The sequence below is a fragment of the Choloepus didactylus genome, chromosome 21 (assembly GCF_015220235.1).
Source record: "Choloepus didactylus isolate mChoDid1 chromosome 21, mChoDid1.pri, whole genome shotgun sequence".
Classification (NCBI taxonomy): domain Eukaryota; kingdom Metazoa; phylum Chordata; class Mammalia; order Pilosa; family Megalonychidae; genus Choloepus; species Choloepus didactylus.
The window spans coordinates 41,219,262-41,240,184 of record NC_051327.1 but is presented as its reverse complement, the minus strand read 5'-3'; the positions used below and the strand labels follow the sequence as shown (position 1 = coordinate 41,240,184).

Here is a 20,923-nt window from a genome sequence, read left to right as displayed (position 1 = left end):
GCTTCCAAGCTGCCCAAGCTGAGCTCAGCGTGTAAAGGACAGTTTGCTTCCTGGTGATTTTGGAGGGATTTGTTTGTTTCTGGGCTTCAGGACACAGAGGAAATGAAGTGCTTTCCATGCATGGAGGGTATGGGTGTGGGCACTGAAGCCAGAGCACCTGGGTCTGAATCCCAGATCTAACACCTACTTGCTCTGTGATCCTGGTCAAGTTACTTAACTTCTCTGTGCCTCAGTTTCCTCATCTACAAAATGGGACTGATAGCAGGACCCACTTTATGGGATTGCTGTGAGGACTAAAGAAGTTAATAGATAGAAATGCTTGGGAGAGTGTGGGGAAAATAGTGGACCCCAGTGGAATTTGGGCTTCTGCTCATCTCTCCATCCCATTCCACTCACCATTCATGCCCATCCCACGTCCCAGCTGAAAGGAGCCACTGTACTAGAAGCTCCTCAAGCAAGCCACAACGTCTCTAGCCTCTGGACTTTTGCTTGGGGAGTTCCCTTCACCTATAATAACTCTTTGTATGGATAACTCCTGCCTGTCCTTCAGGAACCTGTTCATCCATCCTCCAGCAATGATAATTGATATCTCCCTTTTTTTTTGATGTACACCTGCCTATAATGAAACAAACTGCCTTCCTTTCACCTCTGAGCATAAATACAACTTCCAAGGGAGGGGAGGGAAAGCTTAGGAGGAAAAAAAATGTGGTTTTCCCCCCTTTATAAATAAGAGAAAATGTAAATAATGATAAATCAATAGCAGCAGTTAAAATAATGATGATGATGGAGGTGGTGATGATAAATGATTCTGTATCTTTTTCTGCCATAAGAGAAATGGCCTTAATGATAAGAATAATAACCCCTGTTTAGTGATCTCTTATCAAATGCTGGAAAGTATGCTAAGTGCATTGCATTTATTAGTCATTGCTGCTTCCCCCACTTCAAAAGTGGGTAGCATTAGACTCTTACCGTAGAGGAGGGAATTTAGGATTAGCTTTAGAGACTTACCCAAGGTAACACGGCTAGTAAGTTGCAGAGCCCAGGTTAGAACCCAAGTCTGTTCAATTGCAAAGCCTCAGTCAAGACAGAAGGTTTCCATTGACATCGAAATTAACTGCAAGACAGAACTTGTGCCACACCTGCGGGCCTGCTGGCCAACCCCTGACATGGGCACCATTGCTGTGTGCTCCAACCCCTCCTCTCTGCCCCAGAACAAAGGCCTTTCCCCACTTGCCTGGGGTTTCCTTAGATGACTAGGACTTTCCTTGGTTGAACAAGGAAGGGATGAGCTTCTTTCTTGGCAGAGGGAGCCTCAAGTGCAAAATCAAGGGAGTGTGAAAGCATGCTGTGTTTGCAGAACTATAAAATGACAGGCTTGGATGCCGTGTGAACCCACAAGGAAATGAGGGATGAGAATTTAAGGACCCAGTGTGATAACCTCAGTGAAATTGCTTTGCAAACTCCCAAGGTTGTTGTGGGTAGTGAAGGAGACGATGCATGTAAAGCAGCTTTGCAAACTGAAAAAGCATTAGGCAAATGTTAATTATCACAAGACATTTCAGAAGTGGCCAGATTGGTATTGGGAGTGAGATAGCAGAAAATCAAAATATCTCTAATTTCTCTTGAATCCAAATGCTCAAAAGCATTCATAAATGAAGAATTCTGATTCCATTGCTCTCATCTCTTTTTTTTTCAGGTGAATAGATGATAACAGATTTCAGAAACGAATCAGAATTCAATCAATTTCCTAGCCACTATTCATTACATTGCCAGGAGCAATTTTTGTTGCCCACCCATATAACCTTAACCAGCTAATTCGTTATCAAAGTAGCTCTTAGATACATGCTGTCTTTTTTCTTTCCTTGGCCATCCTTATGCTGGGAGCTCCATAAGGGCAGATCTGTGTCTGTCATGTTTACTGCCATTGTCTTAGCCCCAAGCACAGAACCTGACACATAGTTGGCACTTGATAAACATTTGTTTAATGTAGTGTCTAAATCTAGATGTCATCATATCACACCCAAATTACCACAGGGACTTCTTAGCTTTGCCTTGGCCTCCCTGTTCACAAAACCATCCTCTCTGTAGTTCAGGAATGCAATACATTTTCCTTATTCTAACAAAATAATGTCAGCAAAACAAATTCAACTAGTATTAAATATTAATGCTACAAACAACAGAATTCAAACCTGTAGTCTGGCCAAAGTGATGAAGTAGGAAAGTAAAATTAGAGGCGTAACTATTTGAGAAGGCACAATTATTATTATTTATATATTTAATATATAATTATATAATTATATTATATATAAATTTATTTTATATAATATATAATTTATATAATTAACATATAATTGCATGTCTAGAAACTTCAAGGGGATAAACTGAAAAGTTACTAGAACCAGTAAAAGAGTCATCAAGAGGACCAAAGCCAAAAGATACCAGCAGAGGAAGATTCCATTCACAATATTCTAAGCACACAAGCCACTGCACAGTTCTGCTCGGTGCAGAGGGGAGAGAATGGCTTCCTCTCCAACTCTGGGCAGCACTTTGTCTCCAGGTCCTCAAGCAGGCCTGCCCATGCCCAAAGTCTCACAAAGTCTCACACGAAACTGTTCTGTCCATTTATGGCTCCTACCAGTGTGAAAAAATAGTGCAGAAAGCCAGTCCGCCTGATGGGGGAAGTGGATGCCACACTCATTGTCATCCTCAATGAGCTCCCTAGGGAAAACATTTTCTATCTGGTTTCTTGAGATATACCTCTACCTCCAACCTGGACAGCCTTTACAATTCTGACCCCCAAAGCTGGGTATTTCAACCCCACCTCTGTATTTTAGGAGAGTGGGCTTATGGCTTTAATCAAAACACTCACTTGGGTGATTTGAACCGAGGAACTGTTCTGCCCTAAAGTACTATTGAAATCTCTACTTCTTGCCGTAGTTAAGCAGATGGGAGCGTAGGATCTAGTGCCCAGTGCCCGGGTCCAAAGCATGGCTTTGCCACCTTACTAGCCGTATGACCTTGAACTGGTTGTGCAACTTACCTTGTGTCTCAGTTTCCTCATCTATAGAATGGGTAATAATAGCACCTATACTTCATGGAGTTGGAAGGATAAAATGAGTTAATTCATATAAAGAACTTAAAACCGTGCACAGCATGTAGTAGGCACTCAATAAATGCTAGTTCATCACGGTAAATATGATTAGTTTAGCATCAAGGCTTTAGCAATCTTACTATCCAAATTTCAGCCATGGATACTGCTTCATGGGGGTGGGGCAGAGAAGTCAGGAGTGCAATATTTGACCACTGATTTGGGTTTCCAACATCACCCTGAACTTCTCTCTTGAATAGAAAATTATTACACTATCTTGTAATAAGTTGAACCATACAAAATGGTCATTTTAAAAGGTAAAAACTGGTGAAATACTGAGTTTCACAGGGTACAATCTAATAATTATCAATATACTTGTATCACCTTACAGACAGTACAAGCCATCCTTCTCTTCTCTAGTCCTTAGCAGTGGTTCTGATGCAAAGGAGATGCTCAGTGCTTGTGTATGATGAAGACATGGACTCATGATCAGAATACACAAGGCATATCTGGATCTCAGAAAGGAGAAAGGTGAGCTCTGGACAGTAGGAGCCAAAGGTCTGCCTGTACACCCATCACCCCATCCCCAGCACTGTCCCCCAACCCAAGCCTGGGGTAGATGCCTTTCCTCTTTGTTCCATGGTACACTGGACTTCCGTCTACCTCATCACACATAAATCTTCACAGTATTGGGACTTTGCTTCTCTGCCTCCCAATGACTGTGTGTTCCCCGAGGGCACAGCCTAGATTTGTTTGTCTTTGTAGCACCAGTAACTAGCATGCAATTCACAAATGAATGGATAACGGAAAGTTCAGCAGGCTAGCAGGACTCAGAGGGATGGCTCCAGTTGGGGTTTCTTTCCCGCCCTGGACATAGAATGATGAGCACTGAGTTTGAGGTCCAAGGTTGCAGCTCTGGTTTTCAGCTCTGCCTACTAGAAACAGCTTGGGAAAGCTATTTAACTCCTCCAAGCTGCAGTTGCATAATGGATAAGAAAGTCCTTTGTAAATTACAATTCGCTTTGTATGTTGGTAACCACCAGAATAACATTAATGGTTACTACTGAATACTTGTTTTAAGCAACAAGAACAGAGCCTGGCACATGATAAGGTGGTCAATAAACTCTCACTAAATGAGCTGGATTTGAAATTCTGAGCTCTTGTCTGAAATTGAGCCCACTTATAGCTCAAAAAGGAAACTTCGGAATGATTTGGAGGATAACAGATTTTTCAGGGTAATTGTTCATCACAATATGCTACTCAATCAAACGACAACAATCAACTCGATTTCCATTTTGTAGGTTACTTGTGGAGTGGAGAGGGAATTCACCTATCTGGCTTTGCTTAAAAATAATTTCAAGTAATTAACCCACATGCTTGGGGAGTGGGCAATGGGGATGCCGGGAGAGTCCTCAATTAGGAAGGAGGATAGAGTCCTTCAAAATGTCTGAAAAGACCAGGCTGGGAGGATGAACCGAGACAGAGGTCTGTAGACAGGGCATTTGCTTGTCTCTGGGGCAGCCGGAGTGATGGCCCTGATGCCTTGCATACCAATGTCTGCAGCAGGCCCCACAACAAGCCCAGAGCACAAGAAGCGACACACAGGCTCATCTCGTCTCAGCTCTGCCACGCACCAGCTGAACTACCTTGAGCAGGTCACTCTGCCTCCCAGAGCCTCAGTTTCCTCATATGCTAAATGGGGATGCTAAGTACCAGCTTCACAGACACTCTGTGAGAATCAGAGATAGCAATTTGGAGTAAGGTGTGTATGGCTCAGAGTAAATGCTCAGTAAATGGTGGTGGTGATGGTGATGATGATGATCATGAATATTCATGAAGAAGAAAAAGAAGGAGAAAAAGAAGAAGACAGTTATGGTCAAGATGTTGTCTTCAGATTCTTCAAAGAGACTATGGAAATTACATTTGTAGGATTAGACTGCAGACTTCTATTCGTTTATCTGTTCATCCATCCATCCATCCATCCAACCACCCATCCATCTATCTGTCCATCAGTACTCATCAAGCCCTTTACCATGTGCCACGCCACACCGGAGGGGAATAGAATTAAAGAGATGATTCAAACTTCATGCCTACTTTCAGGAGTTCATAATATAATCAAGCATCTTTTTGATGTCCTTAGACAGAGATAAACCCCCCAAGAATTTGAATGCCTTTCCCTTCTTCCTCCCCCCATGTTATAGAACTTGTTACATTGTTGTACAATTATAGATTTGCCTTTCTCTCTAACTAGATTGTGAGTTCTTTTACGGCAGGGACCATTTCATGTTCATCATAGTCTTTGTCCCCATCGCTGTCCCCATCGCTGTCCCCTGTGATCTCTGACACAAAGCAGGGGTTCACCAAACGGAACCTGGTCTCCAATGCAGTCTAAAGATCCCAAGTGGGAATCATCAGTCTTAAAAATAAATAAACAAACAAAAAAACCACAAATAACTCTTCTATTTGTTAAGCACCTTCTATTTGCTAGGTATTTTATATACATTGCCTCATGAATCCCCCTCAGTGAGGTAGGCACTTTCATTCTCGTTTCACAGATAAAGAGATGCAGGTTCAGAGATGTTAACTACACAAAGCTGGGAAGTCCAGATGGAACTCAAATCCAGGCCTGCTCAACCTCTTTTTTTTTTGCAGGAAAGGCATTTAGAGTGGTTGAAAAGAGGAGATGGGGCCGAAGGTGTGATGGTGTAAATGGCTGTGGGATGTGTGTGTGTGTGCGTGCGCACGCAAGTGTATTGTATACATAGCCAAATTTGAGGAAGGCATTGAGATAACAAACCCAAATTCCTACACAAGCAAGGCAGACAACAGAAGTGAAGGAAGCAGACCAGGTGGAAGAAAAATCTCTGTGAGGGGGAGACAATAGGGAGAGGTGAGGACTGTGGTGAACTGGATAGCATTTATGTCCACTTGGCTTCACCACTTGGTGGCAGGCGGGGAGGGCCCAGTTTCACCAGTCCTCAACATTTTTCAGTTGTCATGAGAAATCTGGATTTATGTGAGCTCATTTCTCAATGTTTCTAGGGAAGAGGCTGCCTTTTAAAGGAAACCTGAACACACTGCTCCCAGTCTGAGAGGTGTGGTGGAGGGATGCTGAAAGGTCTAAGTTTCCAGTTGGCTATTGGCTGGCTACGATCCCCAACCCAGGCCTCTTCGGGAAGGGAAATTAGGATGGTTGAGAAGACTGTTAACTAGCAGTCAGCAGACCAGCAGTTTTGAGGGAAGAATTTAGTGGTGACAGCAAATTAAAAAAAAAAAATCTTTTCCCAGAACCATCCTCTTCTGTCCAGAAAGTCTATTTTGAGAAGATTCAAGAAGCACCCAGCCTTTCCTTCCCTCTTCCAAGAGCTATCTCGGCCCATTTCGAGACACCTTGGGACTCTCCACCTCAGTCTTGGGAGCATTATTTGCTTCTTCCTTCTGGAACCTAGGTCATCAGAACTGAATGCAGTTACAGTGACAGCGTCCCTCCACCATGCTGGCCAGAACTCAATTCCGTTATTTGTCAAGTGACACTCTAGAAGGTGACCCTTTTCTTCCTGTTCTCCTCTGCTGGGTGGGAGACACGCCCAGGTTCTTGCTTTCTCTCTGTTCAGGACTCTTGCAACGGACAGCCGGGTCATCAGCAGGACTTGCCCATGGCCAGGACCGAGATGACAGTTCTCTGTTGAACCTCAGGCTCTTTCCCCTGGCCCTAGGAGAGCTGGGCACAGATGTCCTTGATGTCGGAGGATATTGTTGTTTGCTCACTTCTCTTTGCTCTCCCTGTTTTACTTGGAGACCGATGGGGAGGGTAGGATGTGAGTGGCTGGCTGTGAAGACGACCACTGGTGTGCCAGGCATTGTGCTGGCAGCCTGCAGACGTGATTTCACTCCCTCCTGTGAGAGTGAGCCCATGGGGTCTTTTGTTCTTGCAACAGCCTCCTCTTCACTGTTCTTGCTGCTTCTCTCTCACCGCTTTCCATTCCTTCTTTGCACAGCAGCCAAAGAGACCCTTGAAAAACTCAAATTCGATCATGTCGCCCACTTAAATGATTCTTGGGTCTTCTTGTAGCACTTGGAATAAAATCTGCATTCCTTCCAGTGGTCCAAAAGCCCCATGTTGTCTGGCTGGTACTTCCTTCTTCCACCTCATCTCCTGCCACGCCCCCTCTTGCTCACTGTTCTCCGGCCACACTGGGCTTCTTTTGTGCCAGCTCATTCTCACTGCCAGGCTTTTACCCTCTGCCCAGTGCACCCTTGCCCCACACTGCCCAGGGCTGGCTGCATCTCATTATTCAGCTCAAGCACCCTCTCCTCGGAGAGGCCTTTCCTGAGCACCCTATCTAAAGTAGCTCTCTGTCACCTTACCCTGTTTTATTCTCTCCCTAGCATCTATCAGTATCCAGATTTTTAAAAATGTGTTTACTTGCTGATTGTGCATCTCCCTGGTAGAATGCCCACCTGTGCATGGACCTCTCTGTATTGTTCTTTGCATTTTCCCCAGTGCCTAGAACAGTGCCTGGCATATAAAGAGGCTCCATACAGATGTGCTAAAGGAGTGAAGTTGACATCACCACTCCCATTCTCAGATGAGGAAACTGAGGCTAGAGGAAGGGGACGCTAGCTGAAGACCTCACAGATAGCAAACTGGCAGAGCTGGGACATGCACCCAGCTACTCCTAACGCCCAAACCACTGTTATCTCCCTGAGGCCATCCTTTGGGGAGTTGGAACATTCTGGAATAGTCCTGGGTGTGGAGTGTGGACACAATGTGGGAAACTGCTTTGTGGGGATCCAGAGCATGGGCAGGTGATTCCTTTAAGGAAGGTCCACCCTTGTCCTCCTCAAGGCACTGTCCCTTTCAAGTTGTCTCTCCAATCTTGGCTCCTTTCTACTACCTTCCGGGGAAGCCACTACTTTTCTTTCAAGAGGCAGATCATGGTCCTTGTCATCAGCTCTTTGGAGATGAAAAGTGGTGGTGAGGTCGGGAATGCTAAAAGCAAAAGGCTGCAGCAAGAACAGAGCACTGGCCATCCCATGCCTTTGGCTGTAGTGTGTGTGTGTTTGTGTGTGTGTGTTGGTGTGTGTGCATGTGTGAGTATCTTAGTTGAGACAATGTGGTTGAGAGCTTGCTTTGCACTTAACTGAAAATGATAAGAAATGTCTGTGGCAGAAAAGCAATTCCCCCAGCTCTACCGACTGCAAATGTCTTGGCAAATAAGGGGGAACTCTAAGGAAGTCATTGGTGGATACAGGACTCCTCATATCGTAGAATGTGTTGTCTCTGCTCAGGATCAATTTGTGCAGTTTCTACAAAGCTCTGGCATCACGTTTGACTCTTGCATCTCACACAGTGCTCCCGGTCACCTTCCACCCTCCAGACACCCCGGCTTTCTTGCCTTCCCTATGTGGGTGCCCCAGGTCCCCTCCTGCCTCAAGCTGTAGCATAGTCTGTTCCCCTTTGCTTGGAGCCCTGGCCCATCCCTCCTTCCCCTACTCATCCTGCAGACCCAGTTGTTCCTTCTTGAGGGGACCTTTTCTTAACCTCCATATCTGGGTCACATCCCCCCGTTACAAGCTTTTACAACCCCATGTACCTCTACATGATATTCTCACAGTTGAAATCTTACTTTCATTTGGATTACTGATGCTATTTTTCCCAGGAGGGTAGGGGACAGGTCTGCTTTGGCTCACCACATGTGCAGCACAGTGCCTGGTCTGTGGTAATGCCTGGGTGGGTGGATGGACAAATGAATCAGTGAATGCACATACTGTTGTCTGACTGCTCTCTGGTTCCCCTTATCCCTGCCATGGGGCCAAATAAAAATGCACAATTATAGCCCCAGCTTCCTTTCAACACGGGTCAGCCGGTCATAACCCTCATTCAAAAGAAGCTCAAGCCATTCTGCTTCCACTTGACAGCAAAGCAAAGATCCTGGGGGGTGGGGAGGGCCCATCCAAAGAGGGATGTTTCCTCCTTAGAATTCCACTGGGATCCAAGGTAGCCACCTCCTTCCCGCACCCTGAGCCGATCTTTTTTAGGTACCTTTAGGCGGTGGTAGACGGTGGTGGTGGTGAGGTTATCCCTGCTGCAGTGAGCACCAAAACATACTGGATTTGGAATCAGGAAGACTCAAGTTCAAGGCCCAGCTCTGCCCCTGTTGGGATTGAGTCATGTCTGCCACACAGACACGTTCAAGTCCTAACGCCTGGTTCTTGTGGTGAACCCATTTGTAGTGGGACTTATGAAGATGCTATTATTAGTTAAGAGGTGGACTCATTTGTACATAGATCTTTGAAGGGCCTCTTTAGACGAGGACAAATTGAATAGGCCTTCATCCTTACAGCTGGAGTCTTTATAAGGAGAGGACACAGACACAGAGCAGGAGAAGGAGATGCTAGAAGAAGCAGCCATTGTGTGGTTGCATGAAAAGAAAATGAAATAAGAGCTGGGAAAACTAAGTTCTAGGTCAGATTCTGCCATTCCTGGCTCTGTGACTGCGGGCCAGGCCTCAGTTTCCTCATTCTGTAAAATGGGGGTGTTGGACTCATTCCCAAACAGCAGCTATGGAGTTACAGGCACTGCGTCCAGCACTTGCCATAAATGATCGTGTTCAGTTCACACCATAAACCCAGTGGGGATGGCAGTTACACCCACACTGCAGACAAGGACACTGAGCCCCCCAAGAGGGTGAAGCCACTTGCCAGAGCCCCACCAACAGGAAGAGGAGAAGCCAGAATTTTTTTTCTTAAACTTTTTAAACTTACAGGACAGTTGCAAAAATAATACAAAACCCATATGGAGAACTTCAACATACCACCCCCAACACACACACTCTCAGATGCCCAGATCCACCAATTTTAACATTTTGCTACATTTGCCTGTCTATCGAGTTTCTCAACTTTTGAGAACAGGTTGTATACATCATGCTCCTTGAATACTTGATACTTCCATACTCATTTTCTAAAAACAAGGATAGTCATTTATGTAACTACTTTAAGTAGAGTTATCAAGTTCTAGAACTTTAACATTGATATAAAGATTTCAGTCTATATTCCAATTTTTTCATATGTCTCCATAACGTCCTTTTGGGCCTTTTCTCCTCTGTTATTAGATCCATGTAGTATCATGTACTGTGTCTAATTGTCATTGTCTCTTTAATTGCTCATTTTTTAAAATTTTGGGAACATATATACAAACAACATACACTTTCTCATCTCAGCCACTTCTGAGCATGCCATTCGGTGGGACTGAACATGTTCACAATGTTATGTTACCCTCACAACTATCCATTACCAGAACTTTCTCATCACCCTGAACAGAAACCCCACACCCATTATGCATCATTCCCCATTCCTCTCTCTCCCTCCCCCAGTAACCTGTACTCTGTGTGTTTGCATATTTTTTTCCATGTAAGTGGAATCATACAATATTTTTCCCTTTGTGTCTGACTTATTTCACTCAACATGATGCCTTCAAGCTTCATCCAGAGTGGCATGTGTTAGGATTTCATTCCCTTTGAAGGCTGTTCCAGCTTGCTAATGCTCCCGTTATGCAAGATACCAATAATGGATTGGCTTTTATAAAGGGGGTTTATTTGGTTACCAATTTACAGTTTGAAGGCCATGAAAATGTCCAAATTAAGGCATCAACATGAGTATACCTTCACTGAAGGAAGGCCAATGGTGCCCAGAAAACCTCTGTTAGCTGGGAAGGCAAGTGGCTGGCATCTGCTGATCCCGGGTTGTGTTCCAGCTCCTCTCTCAGCTCCTGTGCATTCTTGGTTCTTTCTCCTAGGACGTTTCAAAATGGCATTCTCCAAAATGTCTTTAGGCTTAGCTTCTCAGGGCAAACTGTGGATTAGTATCTCCAAGGCATTGGCAAAAGTCTGCTTTCAATGACCATCTCCAAAATGTCTCTCTAAGCTGTAGCAGCAAGCTCCTTCTGTCCTGTGTGCTCTTATAGGACTCCAGTGATTTAATTAAGACCCACACTGGATGGGCGGGGCCACAACTCCATGGAGATAATCTAATCAAAGTTATTACCTACAGTTGGGTGGGTCACATTTCCATGGAAACAATCTAATCCAAAGATTCCAACCTAATCAACACATGGCATTTTGGGGGACATAATACTTCCAAACTGGCACAAAGGCTGAGTAATAGTCCATGGTATTTATACACCACATGGTGTTTGTCCATTCATCTGCTGATGGAGGATATTTGGGTTGCTTCCACCTTTCGTAAATTGTGAATAATGCTGCTGTGAACACTAGTGTACAAATATCTGACTTAAACCCTGCTTTCAATTGCTTTGGGTATATACCTAGAAGTGAGTTTGCCATGTCATAAGGTGGATCTACGTTTAAGTTTTGGAGGAAACACCAAACCGTCTTCCATAGCGGCTGTACCATTTTCCATTCCCATCAACAATGTACAAGGGTTCCTTTTTCTCTGCATCCTCACCAGCACATACTATTTTCCATTTTTTAAAAAAATACTCCATTCTAGTGGGTATGAGGTGGTTTCTCAGTGTGGTTTTAATTTGCATTTCCCTACTGGCTAATGATGTTGAGCATCTTTTCATGTGCTTATTGGCCATTTGCATATCTCCTTTGGAGAAATGTCTATTCAAGTCCTTAGCTCGTTTTTGATTGGGTTGTTTGTCTTTTTATTGTACAAAGCTGGAATTTGAATCCATGTCTGGGGGACCACAGAACCCACGTCTTTATCCACCATGCTGGCAGACTTTTAAGGACCATTCCCATTCCAAAAAAAAAGGTGGATTTCTGTTCCAAGACTTTGTCAACATGCAATTTGTGGTATTTCTTGGAGCTTTCTTTTCTTGTTGATGCCAAATCCCTGGTTTCCTGAGTTGGTGTGCTTTTCCTGTTTGGCTGCCTATTTCTTTGGTTCTCCATCTCCATCACTCCTCCCTCTAGCTTCTCGTTTCATTTTTCACCCACTGTGACCCCAGTGTAGTGTTCCTTGTTGCAGCTCTACTCACCACAGAGTTTGTGAATTGGCAGCCTGGTGGGCTGTATCAAGCCTGCAAATATGTTTGGTTTAGTTCACACAGTGCTGACTCACATGATGTTTTTCAATTTTTTGAATTCGTTGCCAACACTGAAACATTAGGACATTTCATGTAAAAATCTGGATTTCTAGATTTTTTAAAAAAACGGCAACACTAAACCATTGGCTGGAAAGCTGAGTAGTGGTTGCACTTTCTAGCTCCCCCAGCCCCACTTCTCCCTATGGTCCATCACCCCCACCTTTCAACCTAGTCTCAATGTCCTTCGTCAACTGTCATTGTGTGCAGACTGCTGATTTCTTATGATACAACTGAGTGGCAATACTTAATATTGCTCTGCCATTTCCCAGCCATAGACTTTGGGTGGGTGCCTCCACATCCTCATCTGAATAAATGGGCACAATAATTATACATGCCTCAGAGGGTTGCTGTGAGAATCAGATGAGTTAATGGAGTAAAGTGCTTGGAAGAGGCCCTGGTTGAAAGTAAGTGCTACATAAGTGTTAGCTGTTATTAAGAAAGAAAGTGCAGTGTCTATCACTAAGGGAAAATAAGAGAGACCAAGAGAGTCATGTGTTTTAAAAAAAGAAGCATGGAGCATGTTTCTTTGGGTAAGTGAAGCATTTTTTAAACCCGGACCACTGTTCATTTGCATTACCTGACTACCTCTGGCAGGTATTTGAATTCACGACACCTGGCTCCACCCCACCCTTCCACTTCACAGTGCCTCTGAAGGGTGGGCACCCCCCAACAGCAGTGCCCTCATGGTTCAGATCCTCATGGGGGTTCAGTGGCATAGTCCGTATCAACCTCCCTGCTGTGTGTGGTCCTGCCTGCAGCACACAGGACACCCTTGCTGGTCGTGATTGCCAGTCTTTGTCCTCCAGCTTCAGCCGAAGACCATTTCATGTTCTGGACTTACATTCTTTCGGGAGGTTTCACTGAACTATGGGCAAATCTTTTGGTGAGACAAATTCCCTAGGCTTATGATGGAATTGCTTGATTGATCAATTGGATCACTCTCTCCTAGTTTTCTAGGGCATGGGGTTTTGTTTCTGGTGGGTGCACTTTGAGAAGAATTGTGCATTTCTGGAAAAGACCTTTGTAGAAAGTGGCACATGGTTCCAGGGGACTTACAAGATAGAGGCTTGATCACATTGACATGTTACACAATAAAAGCAATAAGTGTTCCTATTTATTGATTTCCTATAATGTGCCAGGTACCATGAAAATCCTGTGCATGTTTTATCTCTAATTGCTGCAGCAACAATGCGGGGCACAGGAGGTTAACACCATTTATTGAATTCTTACCCTATATGAGTGGAAACACGTGCCAAGATTGGAGCTCAGCATTTTTACAGGTTCACTCAATCTTCCCAACATTCCTATGAGATAGGTGTTATTATCCCAACTCATGGATGAGTAGGCAGTGGCTCCAAGAGGGTGAGATATTTGCCCAAGTTCATAATTAGCAAGTCCGGGGGTCAGAAATCTAACCCAGACAGTCTAGCGTCAGAGACCACATGCCTAACTGCCTGATTCTATTGCTCACTTTCTTGCAGATGAGAAAACTGGGGCTCAGAGAGGGGAAGTATCATACCCAAGATCACACAGCAACCAAAGGTAAGATCCAGGACTCAATCCACTTCTGTTCAATTTCAAGGCCATGTATTTTACGCTCAACCTCACAAAGCAGAACTATCATATAGGACCATTCTAGAAACTGTGCAGGGGCAAGGACTACAGAGCCACTGTCCTGGACCTCAGCCCAGGGCATGCCTGGCAGCCTCCAGCAGAGCTGTGGGTTTGGTTTAATGCTTGTTTCTCGTCTGTGTGCCAACAAGAATTGCACAGGCAGATCCTGGCTTTCTTGGGCCTTTGACAGTGGCCATAAACAATGACTTGTCCAAGGTCACACTGGGGGTTATTGCAAGAGCCAAGCCTGGAATCTAGGATTCCTGATGCAGTGCTCTTTCTCCTGTGGTTAAAACAGGGGTCTTAAGGTCAAAGTGCCTAAGTAGGGAACAGTCAGGTAACAGGAGAACGAGATGGGCCATGTAGGGACTGTTTCAAATTGGAGTGCAATGTGCTTTTGAAGGTGGTAGCTATTACATAAATTACGGTACAAATATGCCAATATCCAGGGCAGGATGTGATTCCGTTTGGGGGTGAAGGATTTGTCCCGTATTCGGAATAAAATTTATGATGCAAACTTGAAAAATATATATATATATATATATATACACACACACACACACACACACCTCCCCCCCCATAGTATACTATGCACCTATATAAAAGAATGAAAAAATGCCACATACATTGTTATGGATGATTAAAATATTAAGTGACATAAAGCAAAATGTAGAGCCGTGTTTATAATGTGTTCATTTTGTGGGGGTAAAACATGGAGAGTTGAAATACTCGATTTATTTGTATATGCACCATGAAATCTTGGAAGAATTCCTAAGAAATGAAGACATTAACCATAGTGGTTACCTGTGTAGTGTTGGTAGATTTGGGAACTGGGTGAACATGGAAAAACGGATGGGAGGAAGACTATTCAATGTGTGCCATTTTCTACTTTTTGGTTTTTGAGCCATATGAATGCCTACCTATTTGTTACATTAAAATAATAATAATAACAACAGCAATAATAATAAGCTATTCCTAATTCCTGGCAATTGTTACCTTCTGGTAACATGAGCCTAATGTTATTAGAACTTCCATGGGAACTTGGAAACCTGTCTTTCAAAATTTTTTCCCAATTTTTAATTTTGAATTGTTCATTGCTAGAATATTAGAATTACAGTAAGTTTTTATATATTTCATTCCTTCATTTCTATACCTTTCATTTAATTTTCTTGCCTTATTACACTGACTAGGACTCCCAATATGATGTGGAATATGAGTGGTGAAAGCAGACATCCTTACTTTGTTCCAGATCTTAGGGAGAAAGCATGAGTCTTTAATCGTTAAGTATGACGTTAGCTGTAGGTTGTTTATAGATGCCCTTTATCAGGTTAAAGAAGTTCTCTTCTGTTCCCAGTTTGTTGAGTTTTCATTATGATGTTGAATTTGTCAAATGCTTTCTCTGCATCTATTGAGATAAACATACAGTTTTCTTTAGTCTGTTAATATGGTAAGTTATATTGAATGATTTTCAAATGTTGAAACCAGCTTTGCATTCCTGGGATAAAACCCATTTGATCTTGATGTATTATCCTTTTTATATATTGCTGCATTAGATTTGCTAATATTTTGTTGAGGATTTTTGTGTCTATGTTCACGAGGAATATTGGTCTCTAGCTTTCTTGTAAAGTCTTTGTTTTGTTTTGGCATTAGGGTAAACTGGTGCCATAAAATGAATTGGAAATTTTTCCTTAATTTTCCTAATTTTTAAATGACAAAGAAAATAATGGGTAGAGTCTTAACATGTGCCAGGCATTGTTTCAAGTACTTAAGCCATTTAATCTCACAGCAACTGTGTGAAGTGTCACTATCATCATCCCCACTTCATAGATGAGAAAACTGAGGCACAGACAGGTAAAGTCACTTGCCTAAGGTCACACAGCTTATAAGCAGCAAAGCCAGGACTCAACCCCCAGACTGTCCGGCTCCAGAGTTTGTACTCTTAACCTGTTTACTACATTTTCTCTAATTGAACTACCTTTCTAAAGGAAACACCTGTGCGGCTCAATCCAGCTTGCGGATCACCATTTTTCCACATCTGGTAAACAACCATGATAACTACCATGGGTCAAAGCACCTTCGACCTGCCAGGCTACATCTCCTCCCCCCACTTCATCTCACACCAGCTCTGGGAGGCAGGCACTGTGGTCCTCATTCAACAGCCGGGGAAAACCTTGCTTGTGTGGGGTGGTGTGTGGTTTCAGGTTATCACCTCCTTCCTTGCCTTGTCTCTCTTAATGTCCATGGTGCCTTTTAGAAGGTAAATTTAAAAAATACATTCAAATCTCAGTTTAATTTCATGCTGCCCCTTCCCTATCAAGCAGGCTCACCCATTCTGCCTCCTGCTCTCATCCCCCAGACATCCAAGCTCAGCTCTGTGTCCTTCACTGCCTCTTGCTTTGCCCTGTCCTTTCCCAGATGCCCTAATCAGTGTCCCTAACTCTGCCCCATTGGCTCTTCTAACTTATTGTACATGTTTGGAGAAGTTAGAAAACATCTTGCTTACAAAAAAGGAGGAGGAGAGGGAAAGGAACAGGGTTTTAGGAACAGCTGGGGCACCAATTTTCTCCACTGAGCACGCAGCATGAGGGACTGAGGTTAGTTAAAAGAACTTCCTGGCAGGAGTGAAGGTGGCATGATGCCATGGAAAGAGCGGGCATTTGCATGCTGGGTTGCTGTGTGACCGTAGACAAGATGCTCCACGTCTCTGAATCTCCATTTGTTCATCTGTAAAACGGGTTCAGGGACATACCCTAGACCCAGGGGTGTGGGGAGGATTAAGTGCAATAACATAGGTGAAAAAGATATGGTGTGGAAAGGGCTCTGAGCAGAAAGTGCTCACCTCGAGCCAGGTGCTGTGCAAAGACGTTTTGCCTAGATTATCTTCTTTAATAAGCCCTGTCTTCTGTGAGAGCAATAGGTGCTACTGCTACCCCCATTTTACAGATGGGGAAAACTGTGGCACAGAGAGGATGAGAACTCAGAGGTGGTGGAGCTCTACCCACCCTCCCCTTAAGAAACCCCTGGATCCCACACCAGACCAGGCAGGTTGGACTCTCTGGGGCCATTCCTAGAGGCAGGGGATTGGACCGCAAGACCTTTCCTGAAGGTGGTCAGAGAGATCTACTGCTTTCCCCTATGTCTCCTGCTGCTAAGCACTTACCTTCCCTTGCTTCCCACCCACATCTCCAACCACTAGTGGGGAAACGTTGAGTCCACTGCTGGGAACAGTGATTCAAGCAAACAACAGCATCGCCAAGCCTTGCGGTTCGTTGCTTCATGCCCAGCGTGGCCACACCTCCCAGTCAGTGGCAGAGCAGTGAGGGCTTGCTCCTTGCTGGTGGCAGGGGCCGGGGAGGGGAACACTTGGTGTGAGCTCAGCAAGAGGCGCAGGGTGCTGAGCTAAGTGCTTTTCTCAGCCAGCCGCACCTCCCAGGCTGTGCTCTGGTTCACCCACGGGGCCCTGCCACCACATCCGCTCCGTGACACGCCCGGCTGCAGCAGCACAGCATCATCCCAGGGTGGTGTGTCAGGCACCGAGCTGTGTGCTTAACTTGCACCATCATCTCCACTACATCTTTGCTTCTTGCCACCATTCCAGAGGGTAGCTCCTCTCGGAACGCCCATTTTACAGATGTGGAAACTGAAGCACAGAGACACAAAAGGCCTGCACACCAACCTTGGCAGAGACTGAATTAACACACACCTCTGCCATATTCTCCAGTCTGCGCTCAGCCACCAGGGCACATTTGCCTCCCCATATGGTCTTAAGAGAGTGATGTAAGGATTTCCCGTTTGAACTAACCCCATTAGCTGCTAACACAACTGTTATGAACAACACCTCTTTACAAGGCTGGATGCCCCAGGCACTCGTCTCTTGAATTCTTGGTCCTTCTGCATCCATCCACTGCCTCTAGAAGCATATGCTTCTGCTTGTGAGCTTCTAGAACTCGGGGCTGGGCCTTGGGGATCACGTTGGCACCTCCCTAGAGTTGGCACATGTAGGTGGTCATAGTCATTAGTGAGTGAAGAAGGGTCACATCGGTGCCCTTGGCTTGTGATCCCAGCCCCTCACGCTTCAAGAGCCTGTGCCTGACATACAGCAGGTGCCAATGCTGTGGGTCAGGAAGGCCCTAGCTGGCACAGGAGTGAGGCTGTGAAGGAAGGTCTGAGGTATCGTGAATTCCCCCTTGAGGATCTGCCTCCCCCTGTCTTCTTATCTCTTCCCCTCAGGAGTTTCCAGAAGAAAGGTCAGGGAGAGTGGGGCCTCAGGCAGTACAGCAGTGACGGGGTGGGAGTCGGATATATTCTTATCTGGGGCTGAAGGGGAAAAGGAACCTGCCACTTTCGCTGTTCAGCAAGTGCCGGCAATCACCAACCTTCTCAAAAATTCCCTCCCCAAAAAAGAGCTCTGGGAGAGGCCGGGGTGGGGTGGGGGTGGGGTGGTGGGAACGGGACTGAAATCGATCCGGGATCGAGGTAATTACAGAACATGAGCTGCCGCCCCAGCAGGGCCAGTGGCGGCCGCGCTTCCCCCTGGGCAGCCAGAGTGATTAGTTAGTGATAAAAGCCCCATCCCTCACTGCGGAGAGGCTCGCACATGGCAAACTTAAGCTTTCTCTTGCCTGCTGAATTTGTGGTGGTAGGTGGGGAGTGTTAAACAACCTCATCAGAAACCCTGGCTACTAAGTTGAATGTTTTGGAAAGAAAATCTCAGCAATGCCCTGAGAAACCCAGCTTCAGGATGCTAAGGCTCTCAGACAAGATGATGTCCAGCTGGAAGATGCTACAATTCTAGGCTGCACATTGGTGTGTTATCTTTCTGCTCCTTTCTGCCTCTCTCTCTCTCTCTGCCTGCAAATGCTCTTTAGGAATCTTTCTGCCACAGGGACTATCTGGAAAAGGGGGCCATTTAAAGCTAGAGTCTCAGGAAAAAACCACCTCTCTCTCTCTCTCTCTCTCTCTCTCTCTCTCTCTCTCACACACACACACACACACACACACACACACACACAGGGCTCTGACAAGCACCTCCTCCTCCCCAGCAGCTCAGCTCTCTTCAGGAATTCAGCTTAAGTCTCAGCCACACTTTGGAGAGGACATGCAGGTGTGGGACCAGCCAGATATTTGCCGGAGCTCGGGGCTGCCCAGGGTGGATGCACCGGGAGGCAAAACCAGGGAGCCAGCAATGTCCTCAAGGAGACTGTCACCCCCTGAGGTGGCGGCCTCGGCAGCCTGTGTGTGTGTGCATACACTTTTGCCCCGGCCAGGGCACGGCCGCGGAGCTAACCGCCCTGACTCTTCGCAGCCTTCCCGGCTCCGGGATGGGGGTGGGGGCCCAGCGGGAACGTATCCCTCGCACCATCCCTCCGCCCTCCGCGCAAGAGAGCGCCCGGCCTCAAGGTCTCCGGCTTCCCCCCCGGATCATGCGGGGACACGCGCCGGGGCAGGGTTCCCTGGGGCAGAGGGGCAGAGGTGGGGGCGACCGGAGAAGCCTCCACGAGGCCCTCAGTCCAGAACGTGCTGTCAAGTCACATTCACAGCCACCACCGGGTCCCCCCCCGCCCCCACCCAGAGAGACGCCGACCCCTTAAGACGCGCGCGCGTACACACCAGCGCACGGGAATCCACGCGCGCCCTCACACCTGCATACTCACACCATGCCCATCGCCCACCGCTCACATTCACGCAACACACACATACATACACACACACACACACACACACGCACACACGCACACACGCACAGTCCTCGCCAGGCCGCGGTAACTTCCTTTCCTCCCCAGTCTGGAAATCTCTCCAGTTGCCCTCAAGGCTTAAACTTTTTCAGAGGGGGCTCCAGGGCACGCACGGCGAAGGTGGATTGGGCTGGGGGTCCCGGACAGGGTCGCTCCGCACTTTGGGTTCCTGGCTTCCCTCCCGCTCCCCTACGCCCCTCACCTGGTAAACCGAGGCACAGCAAGAGGCTGTAGTAGACCACGGGCACGAAGCCCAAGCCGCAGGCCGAGCCGGGGGACCAGGACAGCGAGCTGTTGGCTGCGAGGTGGGCGTGCGTGTGCTCCATGAGCGCGCCCCTCGGCTCTCTGCGCCCGGCCTGCCCGCCCCGCGCTGGACGCCGGCCCGCTGGTGGCGCCGGCGGAGGCAGCGGCGGGAGCAGCAGCGCCTCTCTCCCCGCAGGACTTGCTTCCACCCTTCGCCGAGGTCCCCTCTGCCCGCTCCGCACCTGCCCGCGCGGAGTCCCGGCTCAGCCCTCCCGCAGGGCGCAGGGCGCAGGGACTCGGGAGGGGCTCCCGGAGCCCGTGTGTGCGCCTCCCACCCCGGACCCGCTCCACTCGCGCCTCGGAGCCGGGGGGCTGAGACGCAGCGCCCCGCAGCCAATCAGCGACTGCCTGGACGCGGCGGGGAGGCAGGATTACAAGGGGGAGAGGGGTCCCGGCCGCCTTCACTAGCGCCAGTTTCAGGAGAGGAGACGGAGTTAGCCCCGGGAACCCCGGAGGAAGAGCAGCGTGGAGAAGGCGCTACCCGGTCCCCAAGCCCCGCGGGAGGGGCGTGGTGTGGGTGGGAGCCGCCTCGTCCGCAGCGGCTCCTTGCTCCTCACCCCTCCAGCGTGTCCTCAGTTTGCCTTTCTCGCCTCTGCTCCCGCCACCTCTCTTACCCCTCGCCAGGGCTTGGAGTCCATCTCCAGGCCGAGGAGTCTACACCCCGGGCCTGGGCTGGGGTGGGGGCGGGCGGGACTGTCGGTTTCCCTGGACCAGAGGAGCTGAGCCTACCGGCTCTGAGAGGGAGCGCGAGCGCGTTTCTCTCTCTCTCTCTCTCTCTCTCTCTCTCTCTCTCTCTCTCTCTCTCTCTCTCTCTGTGGACTCTGAGGGAGCCCAGAGGTGGACTGTCCCTGAGCTGGAGTGCATTTGAAGGGATGCAGGCCCACTAAGAGCAGCTCAAGAGAAGGAGCACTTTCGTCAGGGATAAGGATGCTCCAGCCCCTCAGATACACGCTCACCAGGGCTCACACAAAGTTTCACAATACCCGGGGCACACACACACTTACACAGACAAGCGGATGTCCTCTCAGCTCACACCCATACACCGGATCATCCGTGGCGTCCTCGCCA

At 47.1% G+C, this 20,923-nt stretch overlaps 1 protein-coding gene across 1 annotated transcript in view; it reads right to left on the bottom strand.

Annotated features, from left to right (window-relative positions):
- GPR139 (G protein-coupled receptor 139) overlaps positions 1-19,878 on the bottom strand; it is a 37,257-nt gene extending 17,379 nt beyond the window's left edge. Inside the window, exon 1 of the mRNA XM_037815351.1 lies at positions 19,755-19,878. Within this exon, the coding sequence (XP_037671279.1) occupies positions 19,755-19,878 (124 nt within the window). The remainder of the gene's footprint in view (positions 1-19,754) is intronic.
- Positions 19,879-20,923: the final 1,045 nt, after the last annotated feature.